This window comes from Chanodichthys erythropterus, chromosome 2 (genome assembly GCF_024489055.1).
Source record: "Chanodichthys erythropterus isolate Z2021 chromosome 2, ASM2448905v1, whole genome shotgun sequence".
Classification (NCBI taxonomy): Eukaryota; Metazoa; Chordata; class Actinopteri; order Cypriniformes; family Xenocyprididae; genus Chanodichthys; species Chanodichthys erythropterus.
The window spans coordinates 14,942,501-14,964,721 of record NC_090222.1 but is presented as its reverse complement, the minus strand read 5'-3'; the positions used below and the strand labels follow the sequence as shown (position 1 = coordinate 14,964,721).

At 34.6% G+C, this 22,221-nt stretch overlaps 3 protein-coding genes across 3 annotated transcripts in view; all 3 read left to right on the top strand.

Moving 5' to 3' along the window:
- The first annotated feature begins 4,065 nt into the window (after nt 1–4,065).
- On the top strand, nt 4,066–4,925 carry LOC137031349 (uncharacterized protein C2orf66 homolog). Its single transcript, XM_067402305.1, has 2 exons — nt 4,066–4,174; nt 4,573–4,925. Exons 1-2 carry the CDS (start codon nt 4,073–4,075, stop codon nt 4,729–4,731), a joined length of 261 nt encoding a protein of 86 aa, XP_067258406.1. The 5' UTR covers nt 4,066–4,072; the 3' UTR covers nt 4,732–4,925.
- Nucleotides 4,926–6,346: 1,421 nt separating this feature from the next.
- On the top strand, nt 6,347–20,929 carry hacl1 (2-hydroxyacyl-CoA lyase 1). Its single transcript, XM_067402277.1, has 17 exons — nt 6,347–6,484; nt 7,828–7,932; nt 8,030–8,070; nt 8,151–8,231; nt 8,325–8,397; nt 8,672–8,749; nt 10,125–10,219; nt 10,313–10,425; nt 10,530–10,665; nt 10,754–10,859; nt 12,525–12,608; nt 13,236–13,337; nt 13,465–13,619; nt 14,802–14,960; nt 15,135–15,242; nt 16,239–16,425; nt 18,303–20,929. Exons 1-17 carry the CDS (start codon nt 6,434–6,436, stop codon nt 18,333–18,335), a joined length of 1,707 nt encoding a protein of 568 aa, XP_067258378.1. The 5' UTR covers nt 6,347–6,433; the 3' UTR covers nt 18,336–20,929.
- Nucleotides 20,930–21,149: 220 nt separating this feature from the next.
- Nucleotides 21,150–22,221, top strand: part of colq (collagen-like tail subunit (single strand of homotrimer) of asymmetric acetylcholinesterase) — a 32,077-nt gene continuing 31,005 nt past the window's right edge. The window contains exon 1 of the mRNA XM_067402289.1: nt 21,150–21,803. Within this exon, the coding sequence (XP_067258390.1) occupies nt 21,713–21,803 (91 nt within the window). The 5' untranslated portion in view covers nt 21,150–21,712. The remainder of the gene's footprint in view (nt 21,804–22,221) is intronic.

Sequence of the window (22,221 nt, the reverse complement as noted above, 5' to 3'; positions counted from 1 at the left end):
TTATAGGATTTCAGGTATTTCACAGTCAGTATGACATGATCTATTACTCATCATCAGTCATGATTAGTTTAGATTTAAGAAAAACATCTCAGTTCCTCTGTCCCGCTTACTGGCAGAGTAAATTTAGATTAGAACAACTGAATCACAAGATCATCAAAAAATATCACCGGGTTAATAGTTCAGATTACTCAATAGGTTAACACAATTTCTCAAATATTATTTTTTATGCTTACAAGGATGCTGTCTAGCCAGCACAGTTGAATTTTTCCACTTGTTACAACACTCAGTCCTAGTGACTATTTCTCTATTTCAAAGTTAGCTTATTAGGCCTGTAGAAGAAAAGAAGTGTTAGTTCATCATTGATTAGTTCAAAAGTTCCATCATAACAGCAAACTGCAATGTGTTGTGTGTTCTGACTCATTTTAATCATGGGCCGCATTAAGTTTTTCATCAATTTGAGTTACAGTAGCTCTTCTTGTAATCAGTCCAGACAGGATAACCTTCACTCATCAATGAGCCTTTGGCACCTATGACCGGTTTCTGATTCACCTGTTGTCCTTACTTTTAGTAGATACTAACCACTGCATACCAAGAACACCTCACACCCCACAAGACTTGTCATTTTGGCAATGCTAGCCATGTCTAGACATCACTATTTGGCCCTCGTCAAAGTCACTCAGATCTTTTTGCTTGCCCATTTCATTTTTCATGTTTCCAACACTTCTAACTGACTGTTCACTTGCTGCCTAATATATCCCAGCCCTTGCCAGGTGCTTTCGTAACGATATAATCAATGTTATTCGCTTCACCTGTCAGTGGTTATAATGTTGTGGCTAAATTGAGATAAACTGTCTGAACTCTACTGCACCTTGTCCACTCAGGAAAAACAAAGGCAGCATGAGTTTGAAATGACGGAAATTGAAGAGCACTTTGAAATGAAATGAAAAAAAAATCAAAGGGTTCATGAAGGTTCAGCACATGCTGCCTTTGTGTTTCCTGACTGGACAGGGTGCAGTAGAGTTCAGACAGTTTATCTCAAATTATATGAAGCCTACTTTAGGCAAGCTTTCAATTTCTGTACATCAGCCAATCAACCAATCACATTCAAACGCTTAAAGAACAGTAATTATAGTCCTCCAGTCATCATGCAAGTGATTCTGATTAAATAATCTGTTTCTGTAGGAATTTTCTTACTGGTTGCAACTTATGGCCAGCAAAGAGCACATGGTTAAGAGGCACTAATCCGGTGAAGGTTACCAAAGTATTTACAAAACATTTGATTTTCCATGAAATACAGTGAAGAGCATCATGAGGTTGGAAACCTTAGTCAGGGGTAGCACCATATTTAATGTTTGTCAGAAATGAAAACAAGGCTGTAAAGGATAGAATTACAGTGTGTTCAATGGATTCTACTTTAGTTTAACAAAATGCCAGTTGTTCAGCTGACAAATCATCATCATTATAAAAAAAGAAAAGAAAAAAAACTTTCAGCAAACAAAAAACTCCATAAGTTTTGAAAGTTGTATTTTGGTGAATTTAGAAAATGATGTGATCTAGTACCTTTATAGAGTGCATGCCTTATTAAGACTTATATTGTAAAAAAAACAACAACATTTGTTTGGAAATGTAAATTGATATTTCCTACTGGCACACTGAAGCAAAATAATATTAACTGTTTTTGGTATAAATAATAATATATAAATAAAAGCTTTTTTTTTCGGTCAAAAATATGTCAAAGAATTTTGCACTCTAAGTACATTATATTTTTAATTAAATTTGAGCAAATTTTTATAAATTGTTAAACATTTTCTTTACTGTTTACAGACATTTTATTATGTCATTTTTCCTTTAAAAATTGAGCAGAGTGAATAGCAAATTAAGGTTATAAAGAATGTATGCTGAAACAATGACACTACATTTGGGTTTGAGAGTTCATCTCAGGCTGTAGGCACTTATGAACACTTACTGTAATGACAATAACCATGTTATTACATGGTCTGGACTGAAATGACAAGGTACTGGCCAAAAAAATCAACACACTTATTGGCTGTTAAGTATTGGCCACTATAGTAAGTAGTTATGTAGTAACTTAAGTATTACAAGAATAGGTGTGCTACAGCCATCTGGGGTTAAGTGCCTTGTTCCTTCTGGAAAAGTACATCACAATTTATAATCATCATCATCATTACCACCACCACCACCACAATATTAACACAAACACACACACACAAAAGTATGCCAAACACCTTTTAATACTATCTACCCCATCCTTCAAGAAATTAACATTTAATGATGCTTTTTTGTCATATTCTGGTTATTCTGTCATGTTACATGTCAAATAACATTTATCTATCTAATTAAAGTTATTTCTTGAAGAGAGAAGTTTGAGAAAGACCCTTTAAGACTTTTTTTAAACTTATATTATGTTAATTTATCAGTTTTTCCATGATATTTTATTGATCTCATATTACATTTCATATGGTTTTTTTTTATTTTATGGTACTTTCACTCACTTCGGGCTTTTGCACCGAATAGTTATAGAACTCAGTTATAGGAACTAGCAACTAGGATAGTTCCCCGAGAACTAAATTCTCCCCTGGGTCTTGTTCCTGGTTGCATCCGCACCGGCAGTAGGAACTCTGAAGTGGCCGACAGTGGCGTCTTTAAGCACTGCATTTACAAACGCTAAAAACCTGTGGATGGAAGACGCCGTGATCGGAGCTGTGTTTGTTGTGTGTCTTGGGTTTCGTGATAACGAAGATGGAGTGTAAACGCATAATTTACGCGATTGAAAGAGAAAAAAGTGAGGCTAAGAGATGAAATCTCCTATGACAGCTTTCAGTATTATATATCATCGAGGTGGAGAAAAGAACACAACCCCGCAGGTAAATGCCATTATCGCTGTTTTCCATGTTTGTGAAGTAAATATGTTTAGGTGGCTTTTTAAAAATGCAGAGTGCCAGTGTTTGCCGTGTGTTTGACCAATCACTGTACACTTACGTCACTGATAGTTCCTATAGTGCTGGTTTAGACCCTACTCTGAAGTACTGTAGGAGCTAATTTAGTTCCCTCAAAAGGAGTTCCTAGAACTAATATCGTTCCTAGTTCCTGCGGTGAAAACATGCCAAAATCTGGGTACTTCAGCCTAGTTCTAGGAACTATGAAAAGTTTCCTCCGGTGCGAAAGCCCCTAATAGACTTTCTGAGAATGGCAATGATGAACTCTCAACCTATCGTTTCAAATGGTTCTTGAAAGGTCAATACAACCACTTACAACTACATGTCAATTAAATAGAAATATTTAGACCAAACTTACACCACTACAAGTGACAACTTTGTGTAATTTTATTATAAGAAAAAGTGATAAATTATATAGACAAGCAGAGCACATCTTTTATTCAGCTCTTGACTCCAGCAGAATTTGAAAACATTTATAAAATGACTCAGAACTAGAAGTTCAGAACCACTAGAAATTGCCCAAGTCATTTTATTATCATTCTCAGTGGGATATAAAATTCAAAAATTGCTTTAAAACCCGAAGTCTCCCTCTGAGCCTTCACACCACTGGTTGTTAGTGTAAAATAATAATTGGTTGTCAACATTCATCCTCAACCATATTCATTAAAATATTTCCTATAATTTCAATTCCTTTATTTCACTAATACGTCCGGTAGTCTTTTACATTCATCATGCCCCTTTAAAGGTTGAACCCATAAATACCACCATCATTATAAGAGGCTATTCTGAGTTGTATGTCTCTAAGGGAGCCATGATGACGCTATAAGGTAAGTTAATTATGTCAATTATGGCACTCAAGGTCCATCCAGATATTCTTTGAGTAAAAAGGAAATGTCAATTTGCCAGAAGGTGCGAATTGTTATGGCTGTGTATAAAAGCAAGGCCAGTGAGCTTTAAGGAAACAGAGGAAACCCAACTGCAAACTGACCCGGCAATCACAGGCACTGCAAGCATGTGAGTTCTTTGGGTTAGATGTTGAAGATGTGGTTGTCTGAGGAAGACTGTTTCATGCTGGGATTGTAATGTCTGTATGTGTGTGTGTGTTTGTGTCTAGGATGAAAGTATTGGCTCTGATGACACTACTGATGGTCTCTGTTGAGTCGGATCTCTCAAATGAAGAGTGGAAGTCTTTGAGCAACCCACAGACCAGGACCCTGGTGAGTCAAAGTGCTCTGTTCTTCATCCTTCTCGCAAAGACTTTTGCTGGTTTACTAAAAAAAAAAAAACTAAAGAAAACTAAATCCATAAAGTGTAGAACCCCTCAAAGGTTCTTTAAATGAAACACCTGAGAACCCTTTAAAGATACAGAACCTTTTTTTATGATTGTACTTATGTATTATTTACATATAAATACTATATATATATATATATATATATATATATATATATATATATATATATATATATATATATATATATTTATATATATACAATAAGTTTGTATTTGTATTATTACAGTCAGTGTTTCTTCTTCTTATAACTTTCTTTAGCTTCATTTATTCTTTTGAAAATATTTACTGCATTGTAATTTCATGTTCTTGTAATATTTCTGCAGTTTTTCCGGATCCTGCAGTCGTATCTTGAAGGCAGAGAGAGTGAAGCTCAAACGATGGGCAGGAAAACAGAAGTGAAGCTGAACAAAAACAGCAATATGGAAAATACTGGGTACGACAAGTACAACCTCTATCTTCACAATGACATTTATGATGTTTAGCCTGAAGATTTCATTTTTAGTTTCTCAATGTCTATCATGTAAATCATTAGATCTAATAGTTTAAGGAATGTTCAAGTCATTTTGTCTGTAATGATGTTTTCTTCTCTATATATTTCATTTCTCATATACTAAGTTAATGATTCATATAATTTGTTTTGTTATAAATGTTTTAGCAAGTTACATAGTTGATAAAAGCAAAGCATGTTATAGATATTGTGTTTATAATAAAGTTTAATAAACTTATGTAAGAAGGTTATGTGTTGTTCTCTTCAAATTATCATTCCTCAAATATTTAACCCAACTTGCTGGGTCAAAACAACCCAGAGCTGGGTTGCCAAAATAAACCAAATTGGGTTGTTTTTAACCCAGCATTTTTTAGAGTGTAGTTTAAATCTTTTAGAATCTGTGAATTACTTGGTTACTTTCAAAGTTTAGTTTCAAATTATATATATATATATATTATAGATGACTCATATATATATATATATATATAGATGACTCATATATATATATATATATATAGATGACTCATATATATATATATATATATATATATATATATATATATATATATATATATATATATATATATATATATATATATATATATATATATATATATATATATATATATATATATATATATATATATATATATATATATATATATATATATATATATATATATATATATATATATATATATATATATATATATATATATATATATATATATATATATATATATATATATATATATATATATATATATATATATATATATATATATATATATATAAATATATATATATTTATTTATTTATATATACACACTCAAAAAAAATGCTGGGTTAAAAACAACCCAAGTTGGGTTGAAAATGGATAAACCCAGCGATTTGGTTGTTTTAACCCAACTTTTGGGTTAAATGTTTGCCCAACCTGCTGGGTAGTTTTATTTAACCCAAGTATTGTTTGAAAATGACTATATGGCTGACTTAAAATGAATCTAAAATTAAATTAAAATGTTCATTTAATAAACATATTAATAAATGTTAATTTTCAAGATATTTTGGGTTCATTTTAAGTAAGCAGTACTGTAATTTTTAAACTATAGTTGAATTAAGTAAAACTACCCAGCAGGTTGGGCAAACATTTAACCCAACTGTTGGGTTAAAACAACCCAATCGCTGGGTTTGTCCATTTTCAACCCAACTTGGGTTTTTAACCCAGCATTTTTTAGAGTGTATATATATATATATATATATATATATAAAATTATTGAGGATTTCTGTTTGAAATTAAGCATTGATAAAGTGTAATGAAGGTAAACGGACAAAGGAAATTTCATATTGATGAGCAAAATTTGAAAGAAAGCTAAATGAGTTACCAATAAAGAAAAGCATTGGGAGAAATTTAACAATGAGGTTGTTTCTTAACATAAACCTGTAAAGGGGGGAATGAATAATAGATGTATGAACTAAGTGTTTTTAGCAAATGTTAAAAAAACAGATTTTTTTTTTTTTTTTTTTTTTACATATTAAATAATAAACACGCACTACAGCACGTCCAGTATATCCAGTAGGTGGAGACATGCGCTTTAGTTTTATTTTAACTACACACACTCACCACAGAAGAAGAGCAGCTGGACAGAAGAACAGTTTGATGTGTGTATGAGTGAAATGAGTCTGTTGTGAAGGTGATTATGGATGAAGTGACTGGAGCTCAGCTGATCGCTGCGGCGCTCAAATCTCAGGTCTGTGTTGGTTTTGCCGTATGCTTTTCAAAAAGTGTTTTCTCTTAAGTTTCTCCTGTATATTGTATGAAATTATCTTGCAAATTATCTGTTTGTATCTATATAAAACCTTAATCCATAGTACCTAATCATAAACGTGTATTTTATTTACAGTGTTGTTATTCTTTGTAACATGCGTGCAAAGAATGAGCGTATCGCCTGCTGTACACTATTGAACTTGGACAGTGTGTCAAAGGTTCCGCGCACACGCAATAGAGCTGTCAAAAAAGTGTGATCCAAAACACTAACCCAACCAGGCATGAAGATTGAGTTTAATATAACAAATTGTATGTGTAATAATCACTGTATGCTCAGAAATGATTAGATAAAAAAAAAAAAAGAAATTTGAAACAACTTAACTAAATATGTAGCCTCAAGGGGCTTCAAACTTTTAGTCCCCCCACAGACCATAGCAGGATCACCCTCATGCGAGGGACCCCATCCTAAACATTAAAAGGCAGCTGTGCATTTTCATGTATAAAACCCCTAAAAATTCATTAAAATAAAAAAAATTAAAAACTTTATTAAAAAATTAAAAACATTTGTATTATGATGTGTTAGATGTATCATTTATTTTAATCAGATTTATTTATTAAAGCAGGACATAAGAAAACATAGTCAGATGATACCATCAATACAAAACGCATAAAACAGAAAGTAGGATATACATGTAATTATGTGAAGTGTGTGTGTAAAATTGTGTTTAGTACGTGCATATGTCTATTATAAGTTTCCTAATATATATATGTAAAACAATGCTCAATATATATATTGTATGTATATGTATATATATATATATATATATATATATATATATATATATATATATATATATATATATATATATATATGATCAATCAGAGATGTAATAAGGAAGAGAAAAAAAGGGGAAAAATGGGGGAGAGAAAGATAAACATAAAAAAGAAAAATAAGAAAAGTAAATTATCAGAGAAATGGAGTTGAGAACAGAAGAAAAAGAAGGAAAAAAGAAAAAGAGAGCGTAAATAAATAAATGGGTACATAAGTTGCAAAAGAACAAAAATATTTAAATATTCATTTAAATGAAATGTTTTTTTTATTAATTATTTTTATAATTTAATCAAATATATATGCCTCATGTATTTTACAAAAATTTTACAAATTTTATTTATTTTAATCAAAGTTAGTTAGTTGTTCGTTTGTTCATACAATCTTATTTTTATTATTTATTTAGATTTACATTTTTTTTTTACACTGTTTTTCTCTAAACTTTTCCATGGACCCTCTTTTGTGGCTCCTTGGGGGTCCCTAAACTCCATCTGCAGAATGTGGAGTACATGTTTGGCATCGTTGGTGTGCCTATCATCGAGGTGGCCATGGCCGCCCAGGCAGCTGGCATCAAGTACGTGGGCATGCGCAATGAGCAAGCAGTAAGACAGTCTCTCTTTTATTTCAAATGTGTCCTGGTTTCATTACAATGAAGACTGTCTGGGTCTGTCTATACATGCATGTTCTCTCTCCTAACAGGCCTGCTACGCTGCGTCTGCTATTGGGTATTTGACAGGATGGTATGAATATGTCAGTTCATTTCTTTTTAACTTGTTATTTTCTCTTGCTGTTTTGCTGAAGTATCGTTTCCTTTCCTTAGGCCAGCTGTGTGTCTGGTGGTGTCTGGACCTGGACTGATTCATGCTCTCGGAGGAATGGCCAATGCTAACATGAACTGCTGGTAGCTCCCACACTGCTGAATTCACTTAAAATTACAGGGAATTGACCTCAGTGGACCATTTTTGTACTTTTCTTCTCTTATTTAAAATCACAGGCCTGTCATTGTCATTGGCGGCTCATCTGATAGGAACCAAGAAACCACAGGAGCATTTCAGGAGTTCCCTCAGGTGGGGTCGATAGGAAATGTTTGGTACACAACAACCTCTGTTGTCTCAGTATTTATGCTGATTTGATATATTAAGCAACAAATAAACAGCATTTGGTGACCGATAAATGAAACATGTTCTGTCAGTAGATTCAAAAATATAATTATAATTAAATCTCATATTTAAATGTGCTTAATGTGTTAAGATCCTTTCTAAAGGAAAGGGAAACAAACAGTCATTTGTATTTATTTTCTAGTGGCTCTTTAACCTCTATCTTTTTCTTGTTTCTCATCAGGTTGAAGCTTGTCGTCTGTATAGCAAGTTTTCTGCTCGACCAAGCAGCCTTGAGATGATACCAGCTGTAGTTGAAAAAGTAAATCATGTTTTAAATCGTGAATCGCTGTTTTAAGACCCCATGAAATTAAAAATAAGCTTTGAGGCCATTTATGTGATAATTAACAAAAATTTTTTTGCTGAAATAAGGTCTGTGGTTAACAAAGCCTCTAAATATTTTCATATTTTGATCTATGACATAAAACACACCAGTTATATACCGCTTGTGATTTTTTAAAAACCTTTATTGTGTCTTAAAAATGGCGGTTGCTAACAAGTTACTAAAAGGGACTACTTCCTTTGGCGGGGACTGTAGATGATTTTAGAGACGATCCATCTCTTTGTCTTGGAGGAGTTTGAAAAAGTCGGTTTTTAAAGGAAATCAATATTTTGGACAGGAAGTTTGGCCAGCTATGGCAAAATTGGTATTTATGTTGTGGGCATGACCCATTATTGACCCAGTTTCATTACAATAGGCAAAATTGATCAAGCAATCAGCATTTTTTTACATTTCATTATAATTCTTGACCACAAGGTGGCGCAGCTCTGAAGCTTTTTGAGTACCTTCAGGGATTGGTGCCGATGACATTTACCAAGTTTCGTAACAAATGTGTTTGTTTAAATTCAAAATGGGTATCATTTGACTCACCATGAAAAAATCTAAATGTTATAAGAAAAAACATTTTTCAAATCTCCTGACCACTGTGCCGAAACTATGTAGGTACCCTCAGGTCATGGTTGTCATTGCACACACCAAGTTTGGTTAGAATACACGTCCATTTTGGTGTGCTCTTCATCAAATTTGTTCGCACGTTATTCATGAGTGGTTTGACAAATCAATTTGATTTCTTTTTTTTTCTTTTTTTTTGTCGCCATGGTATGAAAATGATCTGAGCAAATTTTGGTTAAAATCGGACAAACCATCTTGGACGAGTTTGAAAAAAGTAGGTTTTTCTGAAAATTCAAAATGGGGGAAAGTGACATCATAGGGGGCAGTCGAATCGTCCTGAGCCAAGGAATCAGAGGAATTTTATTTCTAGCCCTTACTGTTATTAGCATAAATGTAAGTGAAATTTTAGACAGTTGGTGGCGCTATAGGGATTGAGTTTTTTGCTGTGGTTAATGGCCGGACTATCGTCTATCTGTGTGCCAAATTTCACAACTTTTTACCTTAAGGTTCTATAGGCTGGCATAGACTTTCAGGGAGGAAGAAGAAGAACAACACTAACGGATACAGTAGGTGCCTATGCATCTTTGATGCTTGGCCCATAATAATACTAAAATAGCACTGATTTTTTTTGTCAAACATTTAATTGGGTCCTGAAATTGAATGCTCCTAATGTAGGTGAAATATACAATGTACAATGTTCTATAGTTATATATGGGATGTTTGTGTGTTTTTTTTTTTTTTTTAGGCTGTAAGGAGCAGCATTTACGGCCGTCCAGGAGCATGTTACATAGACATAGCTGGAGATATGGTGAATGCCAAAATTGACCGGACCAGTGTCAGGTGAGCTGCATGTAGACTTGAAGATTTAACTTAGCAATGGGGAGCTTCCTAACTAACTGTAGTTTATGATGTGATCACTTTATTTATCTTCAGGTTTGTTTCCTGTTGTCCTGCTCCTCCTGTGAGTCAGGCCGACAGCAGGGAGATCACAGAGGCTGTCAGGCTGCTCAAAGCAGCTCAGAGGCCTCTGATCATCGTGGGCAAAGGTGAACAGAATACAACTGAATGACCCAGATGTTTGAACATCTTTAAGGCTAGGCTAAACTAAAGCAATGTTGCAAATGCAGTGTTGAGCTGTGATCTGGTGCAGGTGCGGCGTATGCCAGGGCGGAGAAGGAGGTCCGGGAGCTGGTGGAGGTGACTGGAATCCCCTTCCTTCCTACACCTATGGGGAAAGGACTACTGCCGGATGACCACTCCAACTGTGTTGCTGCAGCCAGATCCAGGTATGTGTGTGTATGTGTCTAAATGATCTTTACAAAATCTCTTTTTAATGAAACTGACTGATATGATACCCATCTTTCTCTGTTCTAGAGCTCTATTGCAGGCTGATGTTATAGTGTTGCTGGGTGCCAGACTCAACTGGATCCTGCACTTTGGGTTTCCACCAAGATTTAGTCCCCATGTGAAGATCATTCAGGTTAGTTGCAACCCTGTATAATTCAGCCTTAATTGTTTGAACCAGAAACTGATTCAGAAGAAGAAGAAGAGGAAGAGCGAATTATACAGGGTTGTCTACAAGTCGATGTTTCAGAATGGTGATGTGTATTATGTACCACTACAATGACGGACGCATAACTCTAATTAATATCGTTAGCCTTTGGATTGTCTACGTTATCAAACAGCAAATAATTTTTTGCTAATGTTACACAAACCATGGTCCCGTTCGCTATCTTAGAGTCAGATAGCTGCCTTCTAAAATTCAGCATCCTTAGAATCACTTTGAACATCATAGTCTGGCGGTAGCACTTTTAGCATAGCTTAGCATAGTTCATTGATTCTGATGAGACCGTTAGCATCTCGCTCAAAAATGACCAAAGAGTTTCAATATTTTTCCTATTTAAAACTTGACTCTTCTGTAGTTACATCGTGTACTAAGTCCGTCAGAAAATGAAAAGTTGCGATTTTCTAGGCCGATATGGCTAGGAACTATAACTTTGCTGCCGTACAATGGGTGCAGCAGGCGCAATGATATTACGCAGCAGCTGTGACCCCCAGCGGCTGTGACCCACAGGGAGCGTGCCTTGCAACCATGTAGACATTTGTGAGAGGCGCTGCGTAATATCATTGCGCCTGCTGCACCCATTGTACGGCAGCAAAGTTCCTTGATTATTACGCCGGAATGAGAGTATAGTTCCTAGCCATATCAGCCTAGAAAATCGCAACTTTTCATTTTCCATCGGTCTTAGTTACTGAAAAGGATTAGGGCCAAGCAATAATAAAAATATAAAACCATCTCGAGATTAAAGTTGTTAAATTTCAAGAAAAAAATCGTTAAATTTCGTGAAAAATGTTGAGATAAAATGTTGAGAATAAACTCATTAAATTAAGAGAAAAAACTTGTTAAATTTCGAGAAAAAGTCGAAATAAAATGAGAATAAACTCGTTAAATTACGAGAAAAAACTTGTTAAATTTCGAGAAAAAAGTCTAAATAAAATGTTGAGAATAAACTTGTTAAATTATGAGAAAAAACTCGTTAAATTTCGAGAAAAAAGTCTAAATAAAATGTTGAGAATAAACTTGTTAAATTATGAGAAAAAACTTGTTAAATTTCATGAAAAATGTTGAGATAAAATGTTGAGGATAAACTCATTAAATTACAAGAAAAAACTTGCTAAATTTCGAGAAAAAAGTCGAGATAAAATGTTGAGAATAAAGTCATTAAATTACGAGAAAATAGTCGAGATAAAATGTTGAGAATAAAGTCATTAAATTACGAGAAAATAGTCGAGATAAAATGTTGAGAATAAAGTCATTAAATTACGAGAAAATAGTCGAGATAAAATGTTGAGAATAAAGTCATTAAATTATTCGTTAAATTACGAATTTGTTCTCATAATTTAACGACTTTTTTCTCGTAATTTAATGACTTTATTCTCATAATTTAATGAGTTTATTCTCAACATTTTATCTCAACTTTTTTCTCGTAATTTAATGACTTTGGAAAATTAGCCTATTTTCAAAAAGGTGGAGTGTTCCTTTAAAGCATATTTAAAAAAAAAAAAAAACATATAAACTACATTAAAAACTTAATTTTCTTTAAGATTTAAGATTACTAAATGATCTTATTGTGAATTTGTTCAGGTGGATCTATGTGCTGAGGAGTTGAATAATAATGTGAGAGCTGCATCTGCATTGCTCGGAGACATACGGGCTGTGGTCAGCCAGGTAAATTACAGTATCCTCAGTCATCTTACATAAAACATGTTTTTTTGGTTTTGCACCCTTATACACTCTCAAGAAAAAAAAAGGTACAAAAGCTGTCACTGGGGCGGTACACTTTTAACAGGTAGACCTTTGTACCTAAAGAGTGCATATTAGTGCATCAAAGGTACATACTGGTAACAAAGGTGTACATGTTAGCACCTAAATGGTACATATTAGAGCCTTTTTAAAGGGTACTGTTCTATAGTCTCTGTGAGAGACTCCAAATGTCCCAATGAAATCCAGTATTTGTAACATTTATTTAATTTTAGTTCAATTTAAAATGTTACACAAATGTCTTTTGCAAAAATTTATTTTTTAATTTATTTTCTTTGACCCTTACTATTACAATGGCGGATTTTCTATATCTTTATATCAATGACTCATGTTTTTATTGTCTAACATTTTTGCCTGTGAAATGAGGAACAGTTTGTCGACTGTTACAAAATACCGAATCAGTGTTGATAGTGGATGCTCATATGTTAATGTGCTAATTTTTGCTGTTTAATATCAATAAATGGTGGGAAAGTTATGGAAAATTATGTTTTCCATGAATGGCCCCTTAAATATCATTTTCTACATGGTTTAAAGCTGTTGGAGACCGTAAGATCAGAGTCCTGGAGATTTCCTTCTGATTCCCAATGGTGGACGACACTGAGGGACAAAATGACTGCCAATACTCAGATATCAAAGGTGAGCTTGTGCGCCAGTAACATACTTGATTTAATAAAATTGCTTTCAAATGATCATTTAGCTTTATGTAAAACTGTGAATTTATCATTTATGTCATTAGATGAACCATTTTTATTGTGTCCCACAGACTCTTGCTCTCCAGTCCACTCTGCCCATGAACTACTACACAGCGTTCCACCATATTTCTGAGCTCTTGCCCAAAGAATGCCTCATAGTGAGTGAGGGAGCGAACACTATGGACATCGGCCGTACCATGCTGCTCAATTACCTCCCACGACACAGGTGAGAGACATTTTCCTGCCCCACTGTTCACAGCTGGACAAGAGATGATACTCTCTTTATCCCTAGATCACTATACACTGTTTAGCTGTCCAGATCCAGACCTTGGATTGGTTCAAAGCAGTTAATCATTCTTCATGAATTAAAATGTTTATGAAATACATAAACAGAGGACAGAAAAAACGATGTGCTCTGATTGTCATGACAACGGCAAATTTTAAAACGGCTCATATGTGACATTTTAAATATGGAAATGGTTTGTGTGTGATGAGAGAAATGGAGAGTGACATATAGGTTTTTATCTGCTGTGAGAAAGTCGAGATCACAAGAAAGCTACTGTTTAGATGAAAAAAAATTGTTTACATCATGAGAAAACAACTTCTGTTGTTTAAATTACATACATTTGTCATGTTTAGATACAGAAACTTTGTTGTTTAGATCACAAAAACAACTAATGTTTAGATAACAACTAACATAAGAAAACAACTTTTAGTTTAGATCACAAAAACAGCATTTGTTATGTTTAGATCACGAGGGACGCTTTTATGTTTGGATCATAAAACAACTTGTTTAAATCACAAGGAAAACAGTTTTGATCACAAAAAAAATGTTAAGATTTATGAGAAAAAATGTTGTTTAGATCACAAAAAATACATCTTTTATTATGTTTTGATCATGAGAAAACAAATTTTGTCATGTTTAGATAATGAACCTTTGTTGTTTAGATCATAAAAACAACTAATGTTTAGATAACAACTAACATAAGAAAACAACTTTTAGTTTTTGTTATGTTTAGATCATGAGGACCGCTTTTATGTTTGGATCATAAAAACAACTTGTTTAAATCACAAGGAAAACACAATTTTGATCACAAAAAAAATGTTTAGATTTATGAGGAAAAAAGGTTGTTTAGATAACAGAAAACATGTTTAGATCACAAAAAAATACATCTTTTATTATGTTTTGATCATGAGAAAACAACTTTTGTTATGTTTAGATCACAGGAATAACAAGACAGAACACACATTTTTTTTATATTAGCTGTAGAACATATTGACTCTTGTAAGTCTTTGGTCTTCTTCTGGGAAGCAAATTTAAAGAACGTACCGTAAACTATGTAGCTCTATTAAACGTTGAGTTCTACTGTAATGTTGTCCAGAGCAGTAATCTGAATGTCTTGTACAGGTTAGATGCAGGCACATTTGGCACTATGGGGGTGGGTCCAGGCTTTGCCATTGCCGCAGCAGTTTTGGAGCAGGCGCAGAAGAGCGCTCAGAGAGTGGTGTGTATAGAGGGAGACAGCGCTTTCGGTTTCTCTGGCATGGAGGTGGAGACCATGTGCAGGTGAATTATTCATCATGATGCATAATTCTCATTATTTATCTAGGACATAGAGCTCCACCTACAGGACATTTGTGCAATGTGCATACTTTTATAATGGTTCTATTTGCTCTGTCTCACTATAACTACGTTGCACTATGTTGTCTTGTCTGATTATTTTTTTAAAACTCTGAATAGGTATAAACTGCCCATCATCATCATAGTAATCAACAACAATGGCATCTACAGTGGAGTGGATCCAGAAACATGGAAAGAGATGGAACAGATGGGAGACATGACCACCATGTGAGTATAGAACCTAAGAAAAGTTCTGGGGTCGTTTTAAACCAAAGGCGCCTGAACGGCTATGAGGGGTCACTTGATTGACAGCCGTAGTAAGTAAATGTTATATTATATAATATTAAAAATTACAGTCTCTACATTTTAGCGCAATAACTCAATTTTGCGAGGTTATATCTCACAATTCTCAGAATTGTGAGATATAAATTCTCAATTGCTAGAAAAAAATGCTGAATTGTGAGATCAAATGTTGCTTTTTATTATTTTTTTATTCCATTGCAGAAACAAGCTGCCATAAAATCTTGTGCAGCACTACAAGTCCTGGAATATATAATGAAGATAATACAAATTTGTTGGGATAGATGGCTGAAATGTGTTCAAAATATTTGACAGCTAATTTTAATACCTCATGGGCCTCTAAATTGTATAAATAAATGTATAGTCAAAATTGTTAAAAATGTATTTAATATTGTTCTACACTGCAAAAAAAGCTGTTCTTAGTTAGAGTTTTTGTCTTGTTTCTAGTCAAAATATCTTCAAGTTCTTGAATCAAGAAGCATTTTCTTGACAAGTAAAAAATATTTTCTTGTTTTCAGGAAAAATAAGTCAAAATTGAGTGAGTTTTTCCTTTAAAACAAGCAAAATAATTTGCCAGTGGGGTAAGCAAAATAATCTTATTTCAAACCAAAAATAAGCTATATAATCTTGTTTTCAGTTTGGATTAAGATTATTTTGCTTACCCCATTGGCAGATTATTTTGCTTGTTTTAAGGAAAAGCTCACTTAATTTTGACTTATTTTTCCTAAAAACAAGAAAATAATTTTTACTTGTCAAGAAAATGCTTCTTGATTCAAGAACTTGAAGATATTTGGACTGGAAATAAGACAAAAATTCTAAGTAAGAACAGCATTTTTTGCAGTGTATCAATTATGCTATCAATAGGCTTCATTTCCAGCAGGTATCAAACGCTGTTCATAAGATTGACCTCTGTGTGTGTCTTAGTGCTCCTCCGGTGACCCTGCTGCCAGAGGCACGGTACGAGCAGGTGATGAGTGCATTTGGGGGTCGTGGGTATCTGGTTCGAGCGGTGGAGGAACTCCGCAGTGCACTACAGGAGAGTCTGACAGACACAGAGATGCCCAGCCTTATCAACGTTCTTATAGACCCGGCCTCAGACCGCAAACAACAGGTACTGCACACAAACACAATCTTACATTTTAGTTAAATGAGTTGGAATATCATTAAAAATGTATATTAAACACAACACATTTGTATTTTCTTATGTTAAATAAGTAACTACACAGGAAAAACACTGAATTTAAGTTATTGGCAATAGGCTAGTGTGGTGTTGGACCTTTGACATGTACAGCATGACTGTTAAAGTGTAAAAGTTCACCCAAATATGAAAATTATCCCATAATTTACTCACCCTCGAGCCATCCCAGGTGTATATAACTGTATTGTTTCAGCCAAACACAGAGTAATATTAAAAAATATCTTGGCTCTTCCCAGCTTTAGTATGGGTGTGAATAGTAACTGAGAATTTGAAGTCCAAAAAAGCACATCCATCCATCTTAAAAGTAATCCATACTTTTAAAAATATTACGCTTTGAGCACTGTTGAGCGGATTCATAAACACCTCTGATTGGCCATTGTGTGTTCAGATATGTCTGTGATTGGCTTCAATGATCAACGCTTCAAAAATGTTGTAAATAGTCATCAATGACGCTCTTCACCAAACGCTTAAACAGCTACACACAGGAGCGTTTGAAAGCAGGAGTCTATTGCGGACCAATCCGCTGATAGATGCCTGCTTTCAAACGTTCCGCTCCCGCTTTCAAATTCAAACACTTCCGTGTGCTTTCAAACGCTCCCGTGCGTTGATCATTGTAGCCAATCACAGACATATCCGATGAGTGCGTCAACACAATGGCCAATAAGAGATGTTTACGAATCCGCTCAACAGCGCTCAAAGCCTCACATTTTTAAAATTACAGTATCGATTGGTACCGAGGTTGATACTTTTGACAACTCCAGGGGGTTAATAAAGGCCTTCTGAAGCGAAGCAATGCGTTTTTAACTAGAAAAACTAGAATTACTTGCTTCCGTACGCAAGGACAAACATGGATGCGCAGAGGATAGAGAAAAAAAAAACACCAGTCCTAAATTAGAGGTCTAAAATGAACATTTTTAAAGAGAAATGTCGGAGGAGCTTATTGCCCAGCCCTATTTATTTGAACCCGGGAGGAGTGTACTCTCACCTAAACTTACGCTACTCCTACATCCTACCTCATACACCAGAACCACACGGACAGATGTTACCGGAAGCTAGTGATTATAGCTTATAAAGTAATAACTATGGATATTTTTCTTACAAAGATGCATGGCTTTTTTTTTTTTTCTCAATTTTATTTATAGAGCACATTTAAAATCAGCCCTATTTATTATGTATTAACCCCTTTGAGCCATATGGATTACTTTTATGATGGATGGATGTACTTTTTTGGGATTCAAAATATCAGTTACTATTTACTCCCATTATAAAGCTGAATGGCTCGAGGGTGAGTAAATCATGGGATAATTTTAATTTTTGGGTGAACTATCCCTTTAAGTTTTCATAACATCACAAGGCCTGTGTAACCTTACATTTCAACACCAAAACAACTCTAAAATATATATATATATATATATATAATTTTTTTTTTTTTTTACCCCTCTCCACCTTTCTCATACACACACCTTAAACACATCTGACCTTTCTATTCTTGAAAGTTATGAGGCCCCATTATTGAAAGTTGTGACCCTCTTTTGTTGTGCTGGTTGTATCCTGGCAACCACACGCAGAAGTATTGAAGGATTGGGTGCCATAGCGAGCTGGAACTCTGAAACTCTCTGTGTATGTCACACTTACACTCAATGGGCTTCCCCAACGATGAATGGAAACTTTCTAGTGTTACAAAAGCATGTAGAAGTAAACAGGATCGACTTCAATGGAGTTTATTCATGTGTAAACTTTTGTTGCCTGTTTGTTGTTCATATCATACTGAAACTGTGTTTATCTCCTAGGAGTTTCCCTGGCTGACACGGTCAAATCTTTAAAAGCTGACAGAGGTATCAGATGTCGGATCACACTGTATCTTACACTACATTTGGTCAGTTTACTGTAGGTGGCACCATTTCCTATAAAAAGACAACAATTAAGAAACTGTACATTTTATATGATCTCAGTCTCTTCTGACTCAAATGAATTTCCATAGATTCCAATTCTTTCTGTAAACTCTTAAAAGAAAAAGTTCACCTTAAAATGAAAAATTCAGTTATCATTTACCTCATGTTGTTCCAAATCTGTTTGACTTTGTTTCTTGTGGAAGCCTAAATTAGATTTTTTTTATTATTATTATTTTTTTTTAAAAGATTTTTCCAGCAGCTTTTTCTATACAACCCTAGAAATTAGTTCCATTGTCCTGAAGTCAGTGAGGGTTTTTTAATGGGTTTTTGGTTAAATGTCTGAAATAAGGTCTGTGTTTAAAACAAGCTCAAGATATTGAAAAAGGTGGTTGCTAACAAGTGGCTAAATGGATGTAATTTGAGACATTAAACGTCGTCATCACACTGAACAGGAAAACTCTTCTACTCACAAATAGTCCTTTTTACAGTTGTGTTTATACTTTTTGCTTTTGCAAACTATTATTCTAACTCAAACTTTCCAGCTTGTAGATTTTAACCCTTAAATGCATAAACTCGGGTCTTTAGTGACCCGGGAAGTCATTCACTACCCTCCTCCTCATTCATTTTTTAAAGTTAGACATCAACCTTCTTGGTATTCCTCAATCAATTCATTATAAAGAATATAACAAGAAATCTTAAAATTAAAATTATAAAAGAATGCCCATTTTAGTATTCATTTTTTGTAAAAATTGTATAGGGTCGCTATCGACCCGAGGTGTGTATGAGTGTACGTATATTTTTTCTGCACAACAATAATTGAATCTTAGATGACGGAATAAGTGCAATTCACCTTTATTCCACAAGGTGGCAATGTCTGATACACAATGATGAAGTAACGACTCATTCAGACAAAAAACAATAAGCAAAACATGAAATGGCTCAGCAATGTACTGCAGAGCAAGTACTGAACGCAATCGAATATGACTGTAACTGTTACTGGATTGATTTGGTGAAGCTGTTAGCGATCGAAATATTGATTTTGAAGATGTTGAAAATTATATAGTTTTGAGAATACGTTTGAGATTGCGAATGGGCTCATATTTCTGACCTCAAACATAAAACTAGCCCATTATTTGCCGAATTTACTGGGAAATGAGCTTTGCCGAGGACAGTAGTGATGGCATAAAACATCTGCTCAAACTGAGCCCTTTCATGCTCCAAAAGGTAACAAAATATGCTTTATTTTATTCTTCTGTAATTGTTACTTTAATATCAGAGGAGTTTTATATTATTGCGACAGGTAGAGATCCATCAGTGTTAGATATAGATCCGGGTCGATAAAGACCCGAATATGTAAGAATGATTGGTGAAACAGTCATGCATTTAAGGGTTAAATATAGATTGAAAGAGTTGTCGGAAGCTTGGTGATGGTGGCGTTGAAGTCATGTGGCCATGGTGTAGTTCATTTAAAGCCTAAATTTAGCTTTAATTGCTGCCGATTGTATTTTTGATGAACGAAACATGTAAGAATCATAAACTTTTGTTGTTCACAAAGCATATTTTCTGCAATAAACCCAAAAGCCAATGGAAAAATCCTATTGACTTTTTGTTGAGGGAACCAGTACTTCAGTACTTTATAGTGACCATCTCAGTCAAACAAAAAAAAAAGTACTATAAAAGTGATTCATATGAAGTCTTCTACAGCTTTATGTGAGGAATAAGCTCAAATGTAAATCATTATTCACGTCTTGCTTCTAGCCCACATTGCTTTGTTTCTTTTTATAGCTTCATAGCCATGTTCACTATGAACTGTCCTTCTATGGAAAAGATCAACGGGAAGATTCTTCAAAATATATAATTTTTTTTGTTCCACACAAGAAAGAAAGTCATAGTTTGGGGTGAGTAAATGATGATAGAATTTTTGGGTAAACTTTTCCTTTTTAAGAGAAAATGCTAACAATATCAGGACATTTCGCTAGTTAATACTATGTATGTATGATTATTTTTTTTGACTTTTTTAATTCCCACTGTATGTTTAGAGTATTTTAAGCTCTGATCTCAGGTCAGTGTTGTGCGCACTGTTCCAGAGGGCTTCTGTTTAAGCTCATGTCAGTCTCTGGTTAATTGCGGTCTTCCTGGCCTCATCTTCTGCTCTTTCATAAGGTATCATTACAGCGGTGCTTTATCACAAAGTGAGAGAGCTTCTCTGCCTTGGCCTTGGCAGATCACACCATTTTCACATTTCCAGGTGTGGAAATGTTCCCAACAATTTTACAGCATATAAAGGACTTATTAAAAGAACGATTTTCACAGCCAAACGTGTAAAGGCGAGAATGGCGGTATTTGTGGCACATTATAAAAGCCTTGTAATTTTGTTAATTATTGTGCAGAAACAAAAATGGCCTCTTGTACATTATTATTGTATAAAAAATATAGTGATTTAAAAATATTTTTCTAATAACAACTTGATAAGAATGTAATTTGATGTAATTTTCTTTGGAAAATTAAAATGCAACTCATAAGAAGCCATCTCTGCCTCTGTCTTTCTCTCCATCTCCCTGCCTGTCTCCTTTGTTCTGCACTTTGTCTAATTGAAGGCGTTTACAGACCGCATCTCCCATCAGGCTTTTAAACGGCCCTCTTCATAATTGCTCTGTCATTTATTCTGAGGAAAAGTAAAGGCGGCAATAAATTGTGAGCGGTGGTGGTCGATAAGTCCTGAAAAAAAGGACACCGAGAGGGAGGGCGAGATAGTCAAGGGGGTCTGGAAAACATCTGAGATACTCCACTACAGAGCATGCAGGGTAATTCTGTCATTTTATGCATGTGTGTACATCACATGCCAGTGGCAGCCCGTCTCAGATTTGAGTCCGAACATTATAGATGCTCAAACCAAAGCCAGCAGGCTTGACTTTCTATCAATCTATACAAACTGAGATCATGTATAAATGAATGGCAGTTGTTCAACATCACCACTTGCATGACACCTTGTCACTTCAATGTCATTTCTATCCATACTGTTTTGTTTTCTCTGTCCATTTGAGGCAGGGAAACAAAGGCAGTGCTGGCAGTAGTAACAGGCTAATATTGGCTACAGAGGGCAGCTGACCGGCTGCCTCCTGTATATTTAGCTCAGGGCCAATACATGGGAGAGGTGTAACAGACATTGGCTGGCATTCACTTCTCCTAAAGGCGTGGATCTAGTGTGTGTGACAGAGAGAGAGAGAGTGGCATGGAGAGAGAGGAGTAGTGTGGGACTGCCTCAGATCACTCCTCGGTGCTATTGGAGGTAGACGGCAGCCGGCAGCATGATTCTGTTCTCGCTTGGACTATATTTTCAACTCTTCTGCTATGTGTCGTCATTCTCTTACATGGATAACATATTCCCTCCTCCAACAGGTAAGATATCACTCTCTTTTTGCACATGTTTGGTAGGTGCTGATATTAGGGGTTTTCTCTTGCAGAGGGAAGTTTGTTTGCACAATATGCAAATCAGACTATTTGCAACAACAAAAGCATGTTTGACTAACTGTTGGTAATTTCATGAAATTAAATGTAGATGCAGAATATAACATAACATGGATTGGGTTGCAATGAGGATTACTGCTTATAATGAGAACAAGTAAAAATGTTGCCCTTATTTTGCAATAAATTTTCCCACTGGCATCACTGAATTATCTCTGGTTATTATCTCTAATGGCAAAATGGCTGTGTTTCAGTTTTGTCAGCCAACACTGCAGTTTTTTGCCAAGTTAACATTTTTTCTACTTTAGATTTTAATGTACTGAGATTTTTTTTTTATAGAATATATGGTCAC

What these genes read in the sequence shown, in the direction of transcription:
- LOC137031349 (XM_067402305.1), top strand. Translation starts at nt 4,073, where the DNA reads ATGAAAGTATTGGCTCTGATGACACTACTGATGGTCTCTGTTGAGTCG. An exon ending in ACCCACAGACCAGGACCCTG is followed by an intron (nt 4,175 to 4,572) that starts GTGAGTCAAAGT and finishes ATATTTCTGCAG; the next exon opens with TTTTTCCGGATCCTGCAGTC.
- hacl1 (XM_067402277.1), top strand. Translation starts at nt 6,434, where the DNA reads ATGGATGAAGTGACTGGAGCTCAGCTGATCGCTGCGGCGCTCAAATCT. An exon ending in TACCAGCTGTAGTTGAAAAA is followed by an intron (nt 8,750 to 10,124) that starts GTAAATCATGTT and finishes TTTTTTTTTTAG; the next exon opens with GCTGTAAGGAGCAGCATTTA. An exon ending in CCAATACTCAGATATCAAAG is followed by an intron (nt 13,338 to 13,464) that starts GTGAGCTTGTGC and finishes TGTGTCCCACAG; the next exon opens with ACTCTTGCTCTCCAGTCCAC.